The sequence below is a fragment of the Sinocyclocheilus grahami genome, unplaced genomic scaffold, assembly GCF_001515645.1.
Source record: "Sinocyclocheilus grahami isolate Dianchi unplaced genomic scaffold, SAMN03320097.WGS_v1.1 scaffold269.1, whole genome shotgun sequence".
NCBI lineage: Eukaryota > Metazoa > Chordata > Actinopteri > Cypriniformes > Cyprinidae > Sinocyclocheilus > Sinocyclocheilus grahami.
Window position 1 is genome coordinate 323,249 of NW_015505448.1, and position 21,092 is coordinate 344,340.

At 35.3% G+C, this 21,092-nt stretch overlaps 1 protein-coding gene across 1 annotated transcript in view; it reads right to left on the minus strand.

The window, feature by feature from the left end:
• Positions 1 to 278: 278 nt before the first annotated feature.
• The window catches only part of LOC107599606 (metal transporter CNNM4), a 44,028-nt gene continuing 23,214 nt past the window's right edge, over positions 279 to 21,092 (minus strand). Inside the window, exons 4-7 of the mRNA XM_016291252.1 lie at positions 19,438 to 19,607; positions 8,332 to 8,428; positions 3,330 to 3,505; positions 279 to 1,812 (exon numbers count right to left, since the gene is read on the minus strand). Of these exons, the coding sequence (XP_016146738.1) occupies positions 1,573 to 1,812; positions 3,330 to 3,505; positions 8,332 to 8,428; positions 19,438 to 19,607 (683 nt within the window). The 3' untranslated portion in view covers positions 279 to 1,572. The remainder of the gene's footprint in view (positions 1,813 to 3,329; positions 3,506 to 8,331; positions 8,429 to 19,437; positions 19,608 to 21,092) is intronic.

Genomic DNA, 21,092 nt, shown 5'->3' on the forward strand with positions numbered 1-21,092 from the left:
CAAACTAAGATCATCTTAAAGAAGACCTCTCCCAAAGCCCAAAATGACTTGGAAAAATACAGTATAAAAAGAATGAAGTTGTTACACCTAAAAGAAAAATCAGCAGTTTCCATAAAAGAAAAGAAAAAAGCGTTTTTCGTCCTTTAAATTTTCATGTATTTCTTGACCAATTTGAGAAGGACAAGATATAATTCGATTAACAGTTTGAATGAACAGGGAGTGTCTCCTTAAAAACTGAACAGCTGTCAACAGCCAAAAAATAGAAATACACAGTGCAGTTCTTGCTCCCCATTTTATAATATTCAAGAGATGCTACAGAGTAAAAGAGGCGTTTGTGTGTTGATATCTTCCTATCAATGTGTCTATGAGACACTTTTCACTTTGATTGTCCTTATCGGTTTCAAACATATTTGGTATAAAAGCAAAAGATGCACACAGTGGGGAAAAAAGGCAAAAAACATTGAAGTCACCTGCCATTTCCTAGCTTTAGGCATCTACAATTTGTAGTCTGTACCATGTCAACCTGCTTAGAAAACGCACAGCAATTTTAAGTCACAAAAACAAAGAAATAAAATCATTTTTAAAAAATATACAACCTCAATTTTAGGCTAAATAAATACAGCTTGAAAGAGTTAAATTCTTTTGGTTAGATTACCTCTGGTCCAATGGGAGCAACAGATACAGTTCAAGAGCTCTAATCACAAACATTTTGTGCAGAAAAGTGACTCCGTTTACAGTCGTACTACAACGACAAATGCTTGTTCTCTTTGGAGTAAAAAAAGTCAATGCAATGCATTCATTTTAAAAGGACAATTCTACACATACACAAACACTAAATCACATGAACACTGCCACAGACAACCAGCAGAATTATGTGACAAAAATGACAAGTGGATGCCATGTGTATCTTAGTATTTGGTGCATTTGACGACAGCATGCTTCACTTTTTTTTTTTTGATCACTTGTCGCATGGGTTCACGTAAATGAACGGGGAATTACTGAACATGCAGTTAGTATGTGAAGCTCAGCGTCTCCCTGAGTTGTTGCTTAGGCTGCAACGGCCAAATCGGACTCATGCGCTGTCATATGTACAAACACACACACTGGCATGTATATCTCTATCATAAACTCATCCCAATCTTCACTCACACACACAAATAAAATTTGGTACAATTATGAATTAGCTATGGACTAACACAAAATAAAAAGGCATCCGCAGTTCCCTACTTCACATGTCTGTGATCAACCTCAATAGAAAAATGACAAAAACATCTTTGTATATATAAATGTCTCTATTCACGCAGTCTATAAAATGCCCCAGTGTGTCTGTCTGAAACAGGGGCCTTTCTCAGTCCAGATACACTTTGGCTTCTCTGGGTCTTCGTCTTGCACAATGTGTTACACAATGTTTTCATTGGATGTCTCAGGAAACTGTTGCTTTTCATACACCCGCACTTTTATACTGGGAGCTGTAATAGTTGATGCTAAAAGGGGTCTGATTAAAAGTTCTGGGAAAAGTGCTTAATGTCCAATGGGAGTGTGGGATATGGGTAAATCGTGTGTGTGAGTGTGTCAAATGGCACTGTCGTTATGTGTGCTGTGGTTGGCTTGGCGAGCAGGCTGGATGTTCTGTTCGTTGAGGAGCGAGGTCGTCTCATCGGTGGCGTCTGCAAGCGAGATGATGTTTTCTGAAGACGGATGGGGAGCGGATGATATGCTGTTATCTACACGGCCGTGTCCGCTGTCTGGAGACTGTGGCGAGCTGTCCAGCCGAGACGCTATCAGACCGTTTTGATACTGAGAGCGTGTGATCTGGAAAAAGAAAGATGGAAACGTTGATCATGCGAGCTATTCAATATTTTTGGATGGATGAGAGAATAAATCTTATTTGTGATGCACTGAAATTATTAAAAGTTTTCATTTAGATGAAAAAGAGGTTTAATCAATTAAGTAATTAAGTTTCTTTAATAATCAACAGTAAAATTAAAGTACAATATCAAGTTTTTAATCATATGTGATCCTGGACCACAAAACCAGTCATAAGGGTCTTTTTTTTAATTGAAGCTGAATAAATAAGCTTTCCATTGATGTATAGTTTGTTAGGATTGGACAATATTATATATATATATTATATTATATATATATATATTTATGGTAGGAAATTTATAAAATATCTTCATGGAACATGATCTTTACTTAATATCCTAATGATTTTTGGCATAAAAGAAAAATCGATAACTTGGATCCATACAATGTTTTTTTGGCTATTGCTACAAATATACCCCAGTGACTTAAGACTGGTTTTGTGGTCCAGGGTCACATATTGTAAAATTAAAATGAACACAATTTTGATTTTGGTACCGACACCTTTACAGTCACAATTATTTTATAGAATTATGCAATAAGAAATGAAACCATTTTATAACAATATTAATTTTATTTTTATTAAAGTATTTGACAAAACGTTCAGGCAAACAAAAGGACATTAGACAAATAATAAACGCATAAAGAAGCCTAAGTTGTTAAATAAATTAACTCCGCCATGTAATTAATATGCTTGACAGAAACTGAAAAAAACGATGTGCCACTGACCATAGTGGCATGTGCCAATGGCTTCCATACATCAGACGCCATGTCACTTAATGTTAATACCGCTGCTGTCAGTACCTCTGTCAGAGTGAATGTTCGTGTCTGTGTTTGAGTGTCTACATAAACACCCCTGACCATTGCAAACTCCTATAATAGCATGCTTCTTCAGCGAGAGCCCATTATAAAACACTTGCCAGACATGCGACCATACTGAAATGTGCTCGTGCAAAAAGCTATCAGAGAGCGCACATACACGGTCTGTTTGTTTGCACATTAATAATAACGGACTCGCACTCAACTAATAATGTACAATTGCTTTATGCCACTGTAATCGTCTTTACCTCCATTACAATTGTCATCCATCTAAACTTTATTGGTGAGATACTGGTTTGGTTTATTCAGCCCATACAGACTAGTCTGGACTTCATATGTCTTAAGGAGCAGGTCATATGGGTTTTCGAAAAAATATATTTTTTGCAGTTTGTAACATAGCTATCCTTCAATGTAAACAGTCTGCAACGTTGATAATCAAAAAAGTGCATGATAACTAAAGATATTGTCTCTCAAAAGAAAGAGTCGACTCTGAACCGCCTTAACGGGTCGTCATATTTTCAAATCTTCTGCCTGTTACCTATATACGACACAAGGTAACACATTTGCATAATCCCCACCTGCCCGCGAAATACTGAAAAATCATTTTCGGCCGAATATTTCAGTGCATCACTAAAATATATCTTTACCTTCACAAACTGTAGGTCCGCCAGAGCTCGGACATTGAAGTCTGGCGTGTACTGTGGCAAGGGAGCACTGCTGAGCTGCGTGTTGCTGCCGCTGACGGACTGAGGTTCAGGACGATCCGTGTCGCTCAGAGACGCTGATCGGTTGAGCCCGCGAATGTGAGACGGCGAGCGGAATTCTGAAAAACACACATGGAAAAGGTGTGGGAGAGGAGGGTGAGTACATGATGACACATTTATCTGCAGGATATACAATGTCTTCAGGAGCCACTGTGCAAAATGCCATTTTTTTTTTTTTTTCTTTAAGAAATTAGTACTTTTAGCAAGGATGCATTAAGAGAATGTGGCACTGGAGTAATAGCTGCTGTAAATTCAGCTTTGCCTACACAGGAATAAATTATATTTAAAAATGTATTTAAAAAAGAAACCGGTTATTTTAAACCTTTCACAATATTACAGTTTTTACATTTTATTTTTGATCAAATAAATGGCATTGTAGAAATAAATAAATAGTACTTTGCAATATGATGAGTAAAGTTGCCATTAAAATAAAATAAAATAATGCAGCCAAGTGAGCAAACATGCTGTGGCAGGTAAGTTCATAGATATGTATGGGTAAGTTCATCCGAAAAAAATATTCTGTCCTGAAAGATTCATATGGTATTAATACAATCTTGTTTTTCTATTTCCCTACTGTTGAGGTCTGTAGAATTGTTTAATAATAATACTAATAATGATTATAAAAGGTGGCACAGTGACATACTAAATGGAGTGTCAAGACCAAAATAGTACACTAAAATTAATGTCTTTCATTTCCAGAAATTGTATAATCCAGACAAAAATGCACTCTCATAAAATGACAGTGTTCTCATCTGCTGAAACTATTGGGATGCATTTTTTAAAACTTCCTAATTTAGATCCTACTGGCAAATAAAAAAGGTCAATAGTGACCATGTTAAAAAAAAATGTGTTCCCTGCTTATTTATTCTTTACACATTTCTTAAGTCAAAGACCACACAAATCTGAGTCTGGTTTGTTTCAAGATCACATTCCTCTCTCTATCTTACTCTTTATATCTTCCAGCCAAGGCAAAAAAAGCTATCAAGAGCTGTAACATCTGCAGTGCATTAATGGTCATCAGATCAAATGTCACACAAACACACTTATCACTACAAGAGTTTAAATGGTAGTAGAGAGGTTCAAAGAAGAGAGTTAAAAGCGTAGTTCACCCAAAAAATGAATACAGGGCCCATAAAATATAAGATATGATTCATATTGACCACTTTTATGGCTTCACAGTCCCAGTTATCATTCTACTTAAATTCATCAAAAAAAAAAGTTATAAAACAAATGTAGAGACAATGCAGGAACATCAGCAGCAGTAGCAAAACACAAACTACCATTTAAAAGTTTGGTTTAGTCCGTAAGATTTCTTTTTAAAAGAAATTAGTATTATTATTATTTCAGCGGGCATGAATTGATTAAAAGAGGACATTTATAATATTGCAAAACATTTCTACTCATCATATACTTTCTATTCATCAAAGAATCCTGAAAAAAAATGATTTCCACAAAAAACATTAAAGCACAACTGTTTTCCACACTGACAATAATAAGAAATCAGCATATTAGAATGATTTCTGAAGAAGCACGTAACAATGAAAACTAGAGTAATAACAACTGCTGAAAATTCAGCTTTGCCATCACAGGAATAAATTACATTTTAAGATCAACTAGAAAGCAGTTATTTACAATTGTAACATTTCACAATATTACGGTTTTTACGGCATCTTTGCAAATAAATAAAGCCTTGAAGAGTAAGAGACTTATTTCAGAAACATTCAAATCTTACCAACCCCAAACTTTTGAACAACAGTGTTCATGTGTATTCTATTGCCCTACACCAACCTAAGTGTGTTTAGAGGCTATATATACAGTGGGTACGGAAAGTATTCAGACCCCCTTAAATTTTTCACTCTTTGTTATATTGCAGCCATTAGCTAAAATCATTTAAGTAAATTTTTTTCCCTCATTAATGTACACACAGCACCCCATATTAAGCACGTAACAATGAAAACTAGAGTAATAACAACTGCTGAAAATTCAGCTTTGCCATCACAGGAACAAATTACATTTTAAGATCAACTAGAAAGCAGTTATTTACAATTGTAACATTTCACAATATTACGTTTTTTACGGCATCTTTGCAAATAAATAAAGCCTTGAAGAGTAAGAGACTTATTTCAGAAACATTCAAATCTTACCAACCCCAAACTTTTGAACAACAGTGTTCATGTGTATAAAGTCAGGGTTTTGTGATGTAAGTGTGTTTAGAGGCTATATATACAGTGGGTACGGAAAGTATTCAGACCCCCTTAAATTTTTCAACACTACACAGTATAAATGTAAGATGGTATAGATTCAGATGTGAAGAATCAGCTGACAGAAGGATAAGGATAGAAGGTAGGCAGAAGTGCTGGATATCAGACAGACATGCTCCGCTCAGATCTCGCCATCTACTGGCACATTCTCAGTACAGCAGCTCATTTAGAAGAATGTCAAGCCCCAAAAAGCAAAATCACCATTACAGCAGTCTATATTTCTTGTGCATTACATTATCTTCTGAAGCCATATAACTTTACGTGAGGAATAGACCCAAATTCAATCTATTATTCGCTGAAAATGCACCAGTTCCTACATCTACTTAGTGCTTGTACATGTTCATCATATGGACTACTTTTATGGCGCTTTTTGTGGCTTGACAGAGTCTACTTTTACATTTACATAAGAGCAGCTTTTCTGAAAAGGTTTACATACAGGTTTGAAATGACATGAGGATGAGTAAATATTGACAGAGTTTTCACTTTTTGGTGAAATATTTCTTAAAGCGTGTTTAATTGTTAAGACTCTTGAGGATAGCAGGTGCATAAGAGGAATTTTTCAACTCCAGCTCTGTTAAATAATTCTAAAATGTGTTACGTTATTGACACCTGTGTACAAATATCTAATCTACTTTAGTGTAAGAGAAGGAGCAAAAGGCTGCTCCTTAAATAGCACTTGAGGGTTATTTCTGTGAAAACTATTGCTGTTAATCAGTCCGACCCTTCCCAGTGAGTGGTTAGAGAGCCCAGACATGCCGGCAGTTACCTGGGAAACGAGAGAAGAGAGAGCATCTCTTAAGAGACAGGTGACGAGGACGAGACACACTCACTGAGAGCGAGAGAGAAAGACAGAGATTGATGGGAAGGGTAAGATGTGGATGAGGGAAGAGGGAAGTACAGGTACAGGAAAAACACAAGGTGGAAGACATACACTACTACTGTTCAAAAGTTTAGGGTCAGTAGGCTTTTTTATTTTAAGAAAAAAAAATTTTTTCAGCAAGGATGCATTATATTGATCAATTGTGACAGTAAAACACTTACAATATATTGCTATTTCAAATAAATGCTGTTCTTTAGAGCTTTTTTATTCATCAAAGAATCCTGAAAAAAGTGTATCATGGTTTCTACAAAAATATTAAGCAGCACAACTGTTTTCAACATTGATAATAATAAGAAATTGCACAAAATCAGCATATTAGAATGATTTCTGAAGGATCATGTGACACTGAAGACTGGAATAATGATGCTGAAAATTCAGCTTTGTATCACAGGAATAAATGACATTTTAAAATATATTCAAATAGAAAACAGTTATTTGAAATTAAAATAATAAATCACAATATTACGGTTTTGCTATATTTTTGATCATACAAATGCAGCCTTGGTGAGCAGAAGAGATAATATGAATATAAAAAAATATAAATCTTACCAAGACCAAATCTTTGAACGGTAGTGTACAGTACATACATGAGCACAGATAGACAAACATAAACCGCAGCATGACATCTTTCATAAATAAAGGGATAATGGACCCAAAAATGGGAATTTGTTTACTCATTCTGATGATTTTCCAAACCGATATGACTTTCCTTCTTTTGTGGATTGCAAAAGGAGATGCTAGGCAAAACATTCCCGCTGCTCTTGTCAAAACAAGTCAGTTTGTGTGAGAATAAGTCAGAGATTCAAGTCTTTAAACACTGGAAATCTTCCTCTCCATCACAGCTCTCAAATCTCATACTCATATTTAAATATGCACATGAAGATGCATTACATCACGATTAATATCTATAATGCCAATTGCAACAGGTTGAAAAATATGTGGAAAACTTGAATATGTGAAAGTGTGAATGAGATATGAGAGCTACAGTAGAGCAGATTTCAAATGACTTCAATTTTGGTCTATTCATCACACAAAGCTATCGTAGGGCTTCAAAACACTTGCAATATTGCAAGAGTAGTATAAAAATAGTGTAAAATAGTATAGTATAGTATAAAATTATTTTATGATTTTTCTGCAAATCCTATTTACATTTTGCCTACAGTCTCGTTCTGTACCGCATTGAAAAGTCATACAAGTTTGGAAAGACATGAGGGTGAGCAAATTATGATACTTTCCATTAATGGGAGAACAATCCCTTTAAATGAACAAAGGACAATGGCATCCTCTAGCAGACGGCACTAGAGGGCAATGATCTACTGCTTTTCCAAAGCCCGATAAGGATAGATGGGTGGTCTGGAAAAGTCCTAATAACCCACATGAGGTAATTATAATTATGAGGGATTAGTGCTTTAAAGTGTTTTCCCATCTGTTGTTGAACCCTTTAATAATGTGGCATTTACCATAATGCACACACAGACTCACAAACAAGACCACCTACTGCTCATCCACATACACAAATCTGAAAGAAGAGTGTAGGATATGATCTTTAAATAGACTATCCTGACCTTAGTCACTTAATATATGAACCTACAGCTGTGAAGGGGATGGCAACACAATATGTAGTACTATATATATGTACGTGCATGTGTATTAGACTTTCATATAGAATCCCATTTTGAAGTTATTGAATCAAGCAGGATGAAATTAGTATTTGTATGTTGTATTTTGTGTGTGCTTGTTTCACCTAGTGTTGAACCGCCGAGAGCCCTGATTCCATAGAACGAGAAAGGTCCGGTCTCAAACTTCATATTCTCATTCCCAGCCTCCACCTCCACACGGCCCTGTGTACAAAGCAGCAAGGTTATTCTGGGTTCTATTTTTTTTATTTTTTTTATGAAGTCTCTTATGCTCAAAATAACTGTTTTCTATTTGAACATGTGACCCTGGACCACAAAACCAGTCATAAGGGTCAATTTTTCGAAATTGAGATTTATACATCATCTGAAAGCTGAATAAATAAGATTTCCATTGATGTATGGTTTGTTAGGAGAGGACAATATTTGACTGAGATACAAATATTTGAAAATCTGGAATCTGAGGGTGCAAAAAAATCTAAATATTGAGAAAATCACCATTAAAGTTGTCCAAATGATGTTCTTAGCAATGCATATTACAAGTTTTGATATATTTACGGTAGGAAATTTACAAAATATCTTCATGGAACATGATCTTTACTTAATATCCTAATGATTTTTGGCATTAAAGATAAATCAATAATTTTGACCCATACAATGTATTTTTGGCTATTGCTACAAATATACCCCAGCGACTTAAGACTGGTTTTGTGGTCCAGGGTCACATATTGTAAAATTAAAATGAACACAATTTTAAAATGTATTTTTCAGTGTCACCTGATCCTTCAGAAATCATTCTAATATGTTGATTTGGTGCACATGAATATTTCTGATAATTATCAATGTAGAAAACAGCTGTGCTGTCTAATATTTTTGTGGAAACCATAGGATAATACATTTTTTTTCAGGTTTCTCTGATTAATAAAGTTTAAAACAACAGCATTTATTTAAAATCAAAATCTTTTGTAACATCATAAAATGTCTTTACTGTCACTTTTAATATATCCTTACTTTAAAAAAATCCTTGCAATTTCTTAAAAAAATCGTACACGGACCACAAACTTTTGACAATATTGTACATGAAAATCTGATGATTTACTCATATTTTTCCAAACACATATGACATTTTATTTCTTTAAAGAAACATAAAAGAAGGAATTCTGCAAAAAGTTCAAAGTGCTTATCTCAATAATAATGATTGTGGCTGACAAGCTCCAAAAAATTATGAAAATCAAAGAACTTTAAAAAGTAATACAACCGTCTTCTGAAGCCACATGATGGCTTAATGTAAGAAACAGTCAAATTTAGTTCACTATTCAGTTCGATTGACAATTGACAGTTCTTTGCCACTGTATAGAAATAATCAGCTAGAACGTTCTTCAAACCATCTCCCTTTTTGTTTTTCATGAAAATAGGGTTTGAGTTTAAATAAATGATGCCAAATTCAAATTTTCGGGTGAACTAATACTTTAAATTAATTGGAGACAGAGCCATAAGCCTTTGCCAATCTGAATGGTGAACATTCCACACGACTAGTTTCCCAGACACAAGGAAAATTAGAGTAATTATTTTTCTGGAAGGTGAACAGACACATAAATGAACAAAGGAAAAAAGACTAGCAGTCAAATAGACCGAGAAGGCTCTGTGTGAATTAAAGCGATAGGAGTGTGTAAATGTGAGCTCTGGTCAAGAGGAATGTGAGAACTGTAGCACAGTAAATCCACTGAGACAATAATGACGCTCACACATGCACACATAAGCTCTAAGAGAGGGGGCCGAATACCACCGAGTGACTGATGTCCACACAATGAGGTGCACAATGCAGCATGATCACATTGTTGATACACACACACAGACAGTTGCCTTTGCAAGAATCAATGGAGTGAGACTGTTTGCAGGGAGGGGACTGCAACGGCTGCATGAATCCTGTTTTTCTGGAAAGATCAGATCAACAACATTTTACAAATACAGTATATGAACTGACCTTACCGAGAAAGACCTCCAGGACAAAAAGCATACACACACACACAAAATAAGAAACACAGAGAAGACATCTTTAAATAGACCATCCTGACCGTCCTTGTGCCACTTAATATACAAATCCATGGCTGCGAGGGGGGCAGAGTGTGTATGTGTGTGCTGGCAAAGGGAAAAGTTCACATTTGTCAATTATTGATGACCACCTTAAGACGTCAACAACAAAGAATCTTGCATACCTAGTTCTTACAAACATGCGTAAACACACATTTAGCTAAATGAGGACTAAAGAATTCAACTGTTTTCAAATAAAGCCAATTATTTGCATTATAATAAATAATAACAGTAACAATAATAATCATAATAATAAAATAATTGACTTCTATCGTTTAAAGACGACAATTTTGGCATAATAATAATAATAATAAAACATTGATTTCTTGTGTTTTTAAATAAAGCCAATGTTTTTTTTTTATAAAAAATTCTAAAAATATAAAACATTGACTTCTACTGTATTTACATAAAGCCAGGTTTTGCATTTTAAATAATAATAATAATAATAATAATTTGAAGATAATGATGATAATAATAATACAAAAACATCACCTTCTATTTTAACTGAAGCCAATTCTTGCATTTTAATTTCTTTAGTTTTTAGGTAAAGCAAATTTTTTCTAATAAGTAATAATAAAAATCACAATACCATAATACAAATTTTTAATTTTAATAATAATAATACAAAACCATAAAAAGTCAATTACTGCATTATTATTATTGTGAAACACTGACTTCTCTATTGTATGTGTGTGTGTGTGTGTGTGTGTGTATGAGTCCAGGTCGGGTCCCAATCTATTACTTCGGGTCCCAATCTATTACTTCGGGTCCCAGGTCTGTTTAACATTGTGTGTAATACCCGAGTCGATCGGATGTGATAATGGATACCATCATGAGTGATGTGAGTTGTTATTGATTTAAAAAAAAATAATATTATGAATGAACCGTCTTGTTATATCAAAAATTTTTGCTCAGACTCGGCTCAGAGAGCACAGAGATGATAGCAAATAAGTAAAGCTAACGTCAGCAGCCATGGCACTGGACGAGCAATCGTTATTATAATCCAAATGGGCAAAGAGTCTAAATTATTATGCAAGTTGACTCGAGATACAAAAAATGCAAAACTGCAAAGTCGCATTTGTCATCCGTCACCGTGACAGCAAGTGGACTTTTGAAACTGGAATAATGAGTGGATTACGCATTTCAATTGGCAAGAGAGGAATAACACGGATGGAACTTTCTTGGCAAGGAGGATTGTGTGCATCACAGTCAGGTACAAGGGAGAAGGCTTCTTACATTAGGTAAGACAAAAAGTTTAATTTTCGCAACTTGTTTATCGACTTGTTAATAGCAATTTGCTGTGGAATATGTGCCGATCGGGTCCAGTCGGGTCCAGTCGGGTCTGTGTCTTCCCGTCCGGGTTCGGGTCCATCTTTCAAATAATTGACGGTCCGCGTCGGTTCCGGGTAGTACATTTTTGAAATTTCTCGGTTCTGCACGGGCCTGGGTCCAACTTTCAAAATAATAGATGGGTCCGGGTCGGTTCAGTGTAGCACATTTACGGGTCTCTTCAGGTTCGGGTATTTTGGACCCGTGTAGACCTCTACTGTGACATACTGAAGCAGAGCATGATCCCCTCCCTTCGGAGACTGGGCCACAGGGCAGTATTCCAACATGATAACGACGTTATCATGTTATCCAAACACACCTCCAAGACGACCACTGCCTTGCTAAAGAAGCTGAGGGTAAAGGTGATGGATTGGCCAAGTATGGGCATCCTCAAACGGAAGGTGGAAGAGCGCAAGGTCTCTAACATCCACCAGCTCCGTGATGTCGTCATGGAGGAGTGGAAGAGGACTCCAGTGGCAACCTGTGAAGCTCTGGTGAACTCCATGCCCAAGAGGGTTAAGGCAGTGCTGGAAAATAATGGTGGCCACACAAAATATTGACACTTTGGGCCCAATTCGGACATTTTCACTTAGGGCTGTACTCACTTTTGTGGCCAGCGGTTTAGACATTAATGGCTGTGTGTTGAGTTATTTTGAGGGTACAGCAAATTTACACTGTTACAAAAATGTGAGGGGTGTACTCACTTCTGTGAGATACTGTATATATATATATATATATATATATGTGTGTGTGTACATATATATTTAAAGAAATCATTTTCTGAACAATAACAAAAAAGAAAGAAAAAAAGAACTTCCTGGACATCCCAATTGACATTGACAATTCTTTGCCACTGTATGCTTTCACTGTATAGAAATAATCAGCTAGAACGTTCTTCAAAACTTCTCCCTATTTGTTTTTCATGAAAATAGGGTTTGAGTTTGAATAAATCATGCCAAATCAATTACTGCAGTATTATTATTATTATTATTATTATGAAACATTAACTTCTCTATTGTGTGTGTGTGTGTGTACATATATATATATATATATACACACACACACAGTGGCATGCGAAAGTTTGGGAACCCCTTGCAGAATCTGTGAAAATGTGAGTAATTTTAACAAAATAAGAGAAATCATACAAAATGCATGTTATTTTTTATTTAGTACAAATAATAGATGGGTCCGGGTCGGTTCAGTGTAGCACATTTACGGGTCTCTTCAGGTTCGGGTATTTTGGACCCGTGTAGACCTCTACTGTGACATACTGAAGCAGAGCATGATCCCCTCCCTTCGGAGACTGGGCCACAGGGCAGTATTCCAACATGATAACGACGTTATCATGTTATCCAAACACACCTCCAAGACGACCACTGCCTTGCTAAAGAAGCTGAGGGTAAAGGTGATGGATTGGCCAAGTATGGGCATCCTCAAACGGAAGGTGGAAGAGCGCAAGGTCTCTAACATCCACCAGCTCCGTGATGTCGTCATGGAGGAGTGGAAGAGGACTCCAGTGGCAACCTGTGAAGCTCTGGTGAACTCCATGCCCAAGAGGGTTAAGGCAGTGCTGGAAAATAATGGTGGCCACACAAAATATTGACACTTTGGGCCCAATTCGGACATTTTCACTTAGGGCTGTACTCACTTTTGTGGCCAGCGGTTTAGACATTAATGGCTGTGTGTTGAGTTATTTTGAGGGTACAGCCTTGCAGAATCTGTGAAAATGTGAGTAATTTTAACAAAATAAGAGAAATCATACAAAATGCATGTTATTTTTTATTTAGTACTGTTCTGAGTAAGGTATTTGACATAAAATGTGTTTACATTTAGTCCACAAGAAAAACAATTGCTGAAATTATAAAAAATAACCCCATCCAAAAGTTTGGGACCCCTTGGTTCTTAATACTGTGTGTGGTTACCTGGATGATCTACGACTTTTTTTTTGTTTTGTGATGGTTGTTCATGAGTCCCTTGTTTGTTCTGAACAGTTAAACTGAGCACTGTTCTTCAGAAAAATCCTCCATGTCCTGCAGATTCTTCAGTTTTCCAGCATCTTTTGCATATTTGAACCATTTCCAGCAGTGACTATGATTTTGAGATCCATCTTTTCACACTGAGGACAATTGAGGGACTCAAACACAACTATTAAAAAAAGGTTCAAACATTCACTGATGCTCGAAAAGGAAACACGATGCATTAAGAGTCGTGGGGTGAAAACTTTTGAACAGGATGAGGATGTCCAAATTTTTCATATTTTGTTGAAATTTAGTACTGCCCTTCGGAAGCAACAGAAGATACTTGCATGTTTCCCGGAAGACAAATTGAGTACAAGAAGGATCTCAAAATCATACAGTCACTGCTGGAAAGGGTTCAAATATGCAAAAGATGCTGGAAAACTGAAGAATCTGCAGGACATGGAGGATTTTTCTGAAGAACAGTGCTCAGTTTAACTGTTCAGAATAAACAAGGGACTCATGAACAACAATCACAAAACAAAAAAAACAGTCGTAGATCATCCAGGTAACCACACACAGTATTAAGAACCAAGGGTTCCCAAACTTTTGAATGGGGTTATTTTAATCATTTCAGCTAATTTTTTTTTCTTGTGGACTAAATGTCAACATCTTTTATGTAAAACATCTTACTTAGGACAGTACTAAATAAAAAATAACATGCATTTTGTATGATCTCTCTTATTTTGTTAAAATTATTCTCATATTCAGCAAGGGGTTCCCAAACCTTCGCATGCCACTGTATGTATGTATATATATATATATATATATATATATATTCAAATAAATAATTTTATGAACAATAAATAAGAAAAAAAACTTCCTGGACATCCCAAATGCAAAGTTTTGTCAGGCCAATTTGTCTCATACATGCATGGTATTGCACAGTGATCTTGCAATGCCTGCAGATGGGTTGTATAAATAAATGGAGGTGTTGAGAAGAGATAATGTTTGTTTATATGTGTGTGTACGTGCAGAAGGCCTCGTGAAGTTGCATCACTCAGTAACCTCTCCTCAGCTTCAGCACTGTCAATCATTCACAAACACAAAACGTGGGTGGCCAAACACACACTGTAAAATTGCTATGAGTATGTTTAACAGGTCTTTGTTTGAGTAACTAACAACAGTGCTCATGTGCACATGAGTACAAGTAAACTTCTTCAAGTATTTGTGTACAGAAGAGACAATCACAGCCTCTCTTCCTGCATTGCTATAATTCTCTCCTTCACAAAGCAGAGTTAAATAGGGATGTGTAAAACTACATATTTCCAAAATCAGTTAGACAGTGGTTTGTCCAAACGATTAGTCGCTCTTGAAGACGTCCTGTATAATTATGTTGGCCACTCCACCAAACGCGTTTCTTTTACATTCAGTACAGTGACTAACAGATATTTAACAAATAAATAGGCCAAATATCTATAAGTTTTTATTGCATAAAATTATGTCCAGTGCGCACAAAAAAAAGGAGACCTACGATTTACAAATAATACCAAGTGTGTAAATCACAGCAGCTGATTTGAAGCCCAACAGTAAATAATCTAAAACCTTCCAAATTCATCTTCAAAGCACTGCTGCTAAACAAATGTAAGCTAAAACTCCAGTTGTGGACCTCACTGACTAGTCATGTTCTCTAATAAACAAAATGTCATTGTGTCTCAATATTTATTTTTTTTATCAGATTTTGAGAGCGAGAAAAAAAATCTTGCAGATTTTTTTGAAAAACAAAATCTCAAAGCTAAAGTTTATATTCATCTTCAATTAGTGTTTTATATTTTGCAAGAAATAAAATACACTTGAAAATAAAATAAAAAAACAATTAAAACTAAACTTATGCTTTATTTTGAATTAAACCATTTTTATGAGAAAAAACTAATCATGTAGATTTTTTGAAAAACAATCTAAAAGCTATATTTATCATGAATATCTCAAATCTAATTTTAAGACAACTCAAAATAAACATCAAAAGGTTTATCTTATTTTTATGTTTGCAAATGATTTGATGAAACTAACTATTTTCTTATTTTGTGTTGCCTTAAATTTAGGTTTTAGAAAATATTTTTTGTAAAAGAAAGTAAAACAAAATTAAATAAGTATAAAATCAAAATTATATGAATAAATATACATAAATGTTTGTCTTGTCTTTATTTGTTAGTTTGTCCTTAAAAAAAAGGTAAATTAAATTTGATCATCTTTTGCTTTATAGTCTTAATGCCTTTATTTATTTTTATTGATGTAAGGCTTGTTTTTTGGATTGTTCTAAAACTTTATGTTTTTCCTTCAAGTGCAACCTGGAAAATCTACATACACTGTTTTTCTCACAAACTTCAAGTCATTTTAGCACATATGCACAGGAGTGCAGCAGAAGAGTGCAGTGGATCTTTAGCACAAAGCCTGACACCTCAGAGAAAGCAGCATTAATCTTTGATGAAGGTCACTCGGCCGCTCTCAGCTTGAGGCCGTCTTCAACCGGTGCCAGGAAAGAAAGGTCTCCATGTTGGGAAGTCTACTTGCAAGTGCACTCAATGTATTAAATAATAATCATAATGATACAGCATATCCTGCTTCCACAAACACATCATTGAGTCGCTTTAAATAATAAATAACAAAAGCCACACCAACAGCTGCACGACATATTTAACAGCCTCAAACTGCTGCTAGTGTGCACTTCATAACCTATTAATGAATCTCCTTCTCACTGTGAATAATCTACACCGGTGAACTGACTTCAGACATTTTAACTGAAGCGCTTGAACTTGACAAGTTAAATCCATGACAGATCAAGGAACAGAGATCAGTGTCGTGAAGTTTACGTAAGAGCCACAAACTACACAAGTTTAAAATGTGTCTATATATATTTTTTCTATTTAAGACTTAAATAGTCTTAATCACCCTTTCCAGAAATTAAGGCCTGAAATTCAAGTCTTAAATTCATGGCATTAAGTGTTGCTTGCACTGCAAAAATAATTATCTTCTTATTTTTGTCCTATTTTCCAAAACACATATCTAAACATCCTTAAATCAAGATATATTTACTTCAGAGGCAAAATGAAGATATTAATGTTTGTGTTAATTGAAATAAACTTTAACTGAAATAAAATGAAAACATAAAAAAATAACTTATTTCAGCTAGTCGCCAATATCTCTCATTTACATTTAGTTTAACTTGATGTACTAAAATGACAAACTTTAACTGAAATAAAAATTATTAAAAACTATATATACCTATTTAAAAAAGAAAAAGAAAACTAATAAAACGGACAAAAACACACAACAAAATGATGTATATTTGAACTCAAATGAAAATGAAAACAGATAATATAAAAATAAAAACTAATTCAAAATATTAATGAAAACTCAAATCGAACCTCAATGATACTAAAATAACACTGGTTGGAAGTTGTATTTTTCAAACTTGTTGCTAATACAACTCAATGTATACATTGTTGTGTACAGTTTAATTTACAGAACATATTGATGTACTGTGTTTCCTTTAATTTATCATCTAAATTTTCTTTAATTGATCTTAAAAGGGTCACCCAAAAATGAAAATTCTGTCATCATTTACTCCCCTCATGTTGTTCCAAACATGTATTCATTTTTTTCTTCTGTTGAATGCAAAAGAAGATATTCGTTAACCAGACAGCTGCTGGTAGCCACTGACTTCCATAGTTTTTGTTCCACACTACCAGCAACTGTTTGGGTACCTACATTCTCCAAAACATCATCTTTGCATTCAACAGAAGAAAAAAAAAATCCATACAGGTTTGGAACAACTTGATGGTCAGTAAATGCTGATAAAATTTACCTTCATAAAATCTGCAGAAACCCTGATTTTTCTGCTATTATGTGGTTTCCCTCGTTTTTTTTTTTTTAGGATTATCATGGCTTTAAACACCCATTGTAGAAGAAACAATGTGTGGGGTCTGTAATTCACTGAATCACTGAATGGCTGAGGTGGGCATGTGATGTTTAACCAGCATGGGCTGAATGGTCTAATGATTGTTTAGAAGCCAATAATAACAACAACAAACCCAAGAGTGAGACTCAAGAGAATGAATGAAGGAATAAGTGATGGATGATGGTACCACTGTGGGAAAATGTACAACTAAATGTCTACTCTTAAACAAAATCATAGGGATTTCTGCATGTTAAAAGCCCCCAAAATGTGTGATGAGCTTAATCCAGGTGATAATTTAACACAGTGGCATATCTTAAACAAATGCTAAGCTAATGGATGGGAAAGCGTGTGCAGACATATATTTCATTAAGCCTGCCTTATTGGCAAAAACTTCCATCACATGCTTTTTATTGCTACTTCACTGCAGTTGTGCAACAGTTACAAGGTATTTTGGCCTAATTTCTTTAAACAAATTATTTATTGCAGTTCAGACTTATTTTTGGGATGCGTTTGAGTTTTTTTTCTTTCCTGCAGTTTCTCTGTGTTTTGAATTCTTTCTGATGTAACTTTCACTGGTAAATTTAAGTTTCTTGAATTTTCAACTTTTATCTTTTGTTATCTTGAGGGGGAATGAAGTTGGGACAAACCACAGAGTGGTTTCAGACCTGCACAGACCAGCACATCAGCAACACAGCTCCACTGCTGCGGAAGTTAGACAGCAGTGGTTCTTTTTTCTCATCTAAAAAGTAGATTTTTCTTTCCACAAAAATATTAAGCATCACAACTGTTTTCTACATTGATAATAATAAGAAATGTTTCTTGAGCACCAAATCAGGATCATGTGACACTGAAGAGTGGCGTATTGATGCAAAAAATTCAGCTTCCCGATAAAATTAGAATAATATTTCACAATATTTACTGTATTTTTGACCAAATCAATGCATTGGTGAGCATAAGAGACTTCTTTCCGAAAACATCTTACCAATCCAAAACTTTTGAAAGGTAGTTTATATCTCAAAGCATCTTTCTAAGGTCCTCTGAAATCATTTTTTAACAAACCATAACGCACAACATATGGACTGGAGAGATTACAGACATTTAGATGTTCCAAAACATCACAATATAGCCATGATGTGAGACAGGAAGTCTCATTTATACTCCTCAGTTTTAGCCATAGACTGTATAAAAACATGGACGTAGTGTCCGTGACGTCACCCGTAGGTTTCCGAAGAGCGTTTTTGAAGCCTAAAGTAGGCGGAGCCGGCCGTCGCCATCTTGGTAGTGCGTCATCGCGCATCACTTCCGGATAATCGAAAATGGGCAAAGAGGCGGGCGCTGGTTGTTGAAACCACACCCACCTAGCTCGACGGTGGCGACAGCAGCGGCAATCCACCGGTCACTCAAGTGGCCACGCCCTTAATTATGCAGAACTTTAAGGCTTAATATAATTTAAACGGATGAGTTATAAAAAAAAAAATCACCCCCTTCACAGTTGTCATGAAGGGCAAAATTAGCTATATAGACCAAAACCACTTTTTGTACCAGGCTGTAATGTAAACATGTTTTTTTCTGCTGTAAAGTTGGGCATTTTAACATGGGGAGTCTATGGGACTGACTCCCTTTTGGAGCCAGCCTCTAGCGGCCAGTCGATGAATTGCAGTTTTAGTCACTTCCGTGTTGGTTTCACGAGAGAGAGCGGAAGGCTGCCGCTTGGTTTTAGCATGCGGCAACAGAAGGTAATGCCAAGCACACGCTCACGCTGAGAGCTAAAGCCTGTTGGCTTAACCTGCTTAAAACACCTTGTCTGGCTAATTGGCTTTAAAAGCCCTCCAAGCCGTAACCCTGCTAAGGATCAGGTAATTGGCATCAGTTTGTGCCGTTACCTGCAGTATGAGGATGAAGAAGTCCACGGGTTTGCCGCGCAGGTAAAGGTAGTGGTGCGCCGATCTCTTATCACTCTCATTGAATTTGATCTCCTGGATCACATCAGGGTGTTTAAGGATACGCAGAAGGATTTTCTCTGAGATCTGAGACGGACTGAACAAATTAACCTCTGTGAAGACACAGGCAGAGACAGAAACAGACAAGACGTTACAATTAAAGCACATTTGAAATGCATATCATCTTTATTTTTGACAAACCGGTAGCACTTTACAATAAAATTCAATATGTTAGTTTGTTTAATTGGTTATATTAGTCAATGATAAGTTTGTTTGAACACAATGCCAGCATTCAAGGCTATTTTCATGGCAAAAAAACAGGCTAAACATAAAAACCATAAGATGTTTAATGTCCTAAGTTAAAGTTCATTTCTACATATACTAACGCATGTTTAACATTTCAAGTTGTACAATTAACGTGAGTTTATGTATTTTGAACATGAATTAACAAATAGCATTGGCATATTTAAAAATTAAACATTAACCTGATGTAATAAATGCTGTAAAAATGATGTTCATGAAGCATACTGCATTAACTAAAGCTGAACCTTATTTTAAAGTGGTGATAGGATCAAAAGATTAAGAAAACCTGAAGTTTATGCAAATAAAAGGGTCAAAAAAACAGGTTCAAAATGTGTCAATAGTGCTGGAATTTCTGATGGACTCTGATTTGTTTCATATTAAATACAGTTTGCATGCTTTCAATGGGTCTCTAGGCTGGGATCGGGTAAATGTAAGTGTATTAAACTGATATGCCTTCGTAAAGAGAATTTGCATTGATGACTTGATAAACGTAAACGTTCTAAGCGTGTGTAGGGATATAACGATTCACTCAACTTTACTGATTTCACGATATGATTCTCACAATTTTTTGAACAAAAGACTAATTATAAACGAAAAGGTGTCCTTTTATTATTTCTCAGACAAAATGCTTCACATTTCTTTGAGAAATTGAAATAGGCCTATGTCAAATAACAAAACTAAACTGAATAATAAATAAATATATAAATACAAATGAAAGAAATCTCTCTTAAATCTCAAACTAAGGCTTTGTCTGTGATCTTTTCATTTTAAATTAGAAGTAACCACTGCATTTTAATCCCAATCCAAACAAAGATGCCGCATACATGCAGCATGAGCAGTTTTTTTTTGTTTTAAAGTAGATTGTATAATTTTGAAATTTGAAGCAAAAACAGAATGGTCTGACTTCTATTTTGTTAAATTATGTTGCATAAAACATCCGCACAAAACAAAAACAGCAGGCGGGCTGCAAGAGAACGCAAATTCACTTTCTGACAGTAGGTGGCACTTATGGAACTGCAGCGAAACAGCGTTTCCTGTACAAAATATGTTCTATTTGACAAAATTCGTTTTTTTTTTTTTTTAAAGAGTCAAATATAACAAGAACAAAGAAAATGTAGCTTACTTCCTAAATTAATATGGTAAAAGTCCAAAAAACAATGGACTACATCTAAACAAAACATGGTAATACCATGGTACTTTGTGGACAGAGAATTAAGAGTTAAAACTCGCCTGCTTATCTCTCATCCCCATGTTTGTAATGTGACAGGATGTAGCTAATAAAGCCTGTGCGGCGC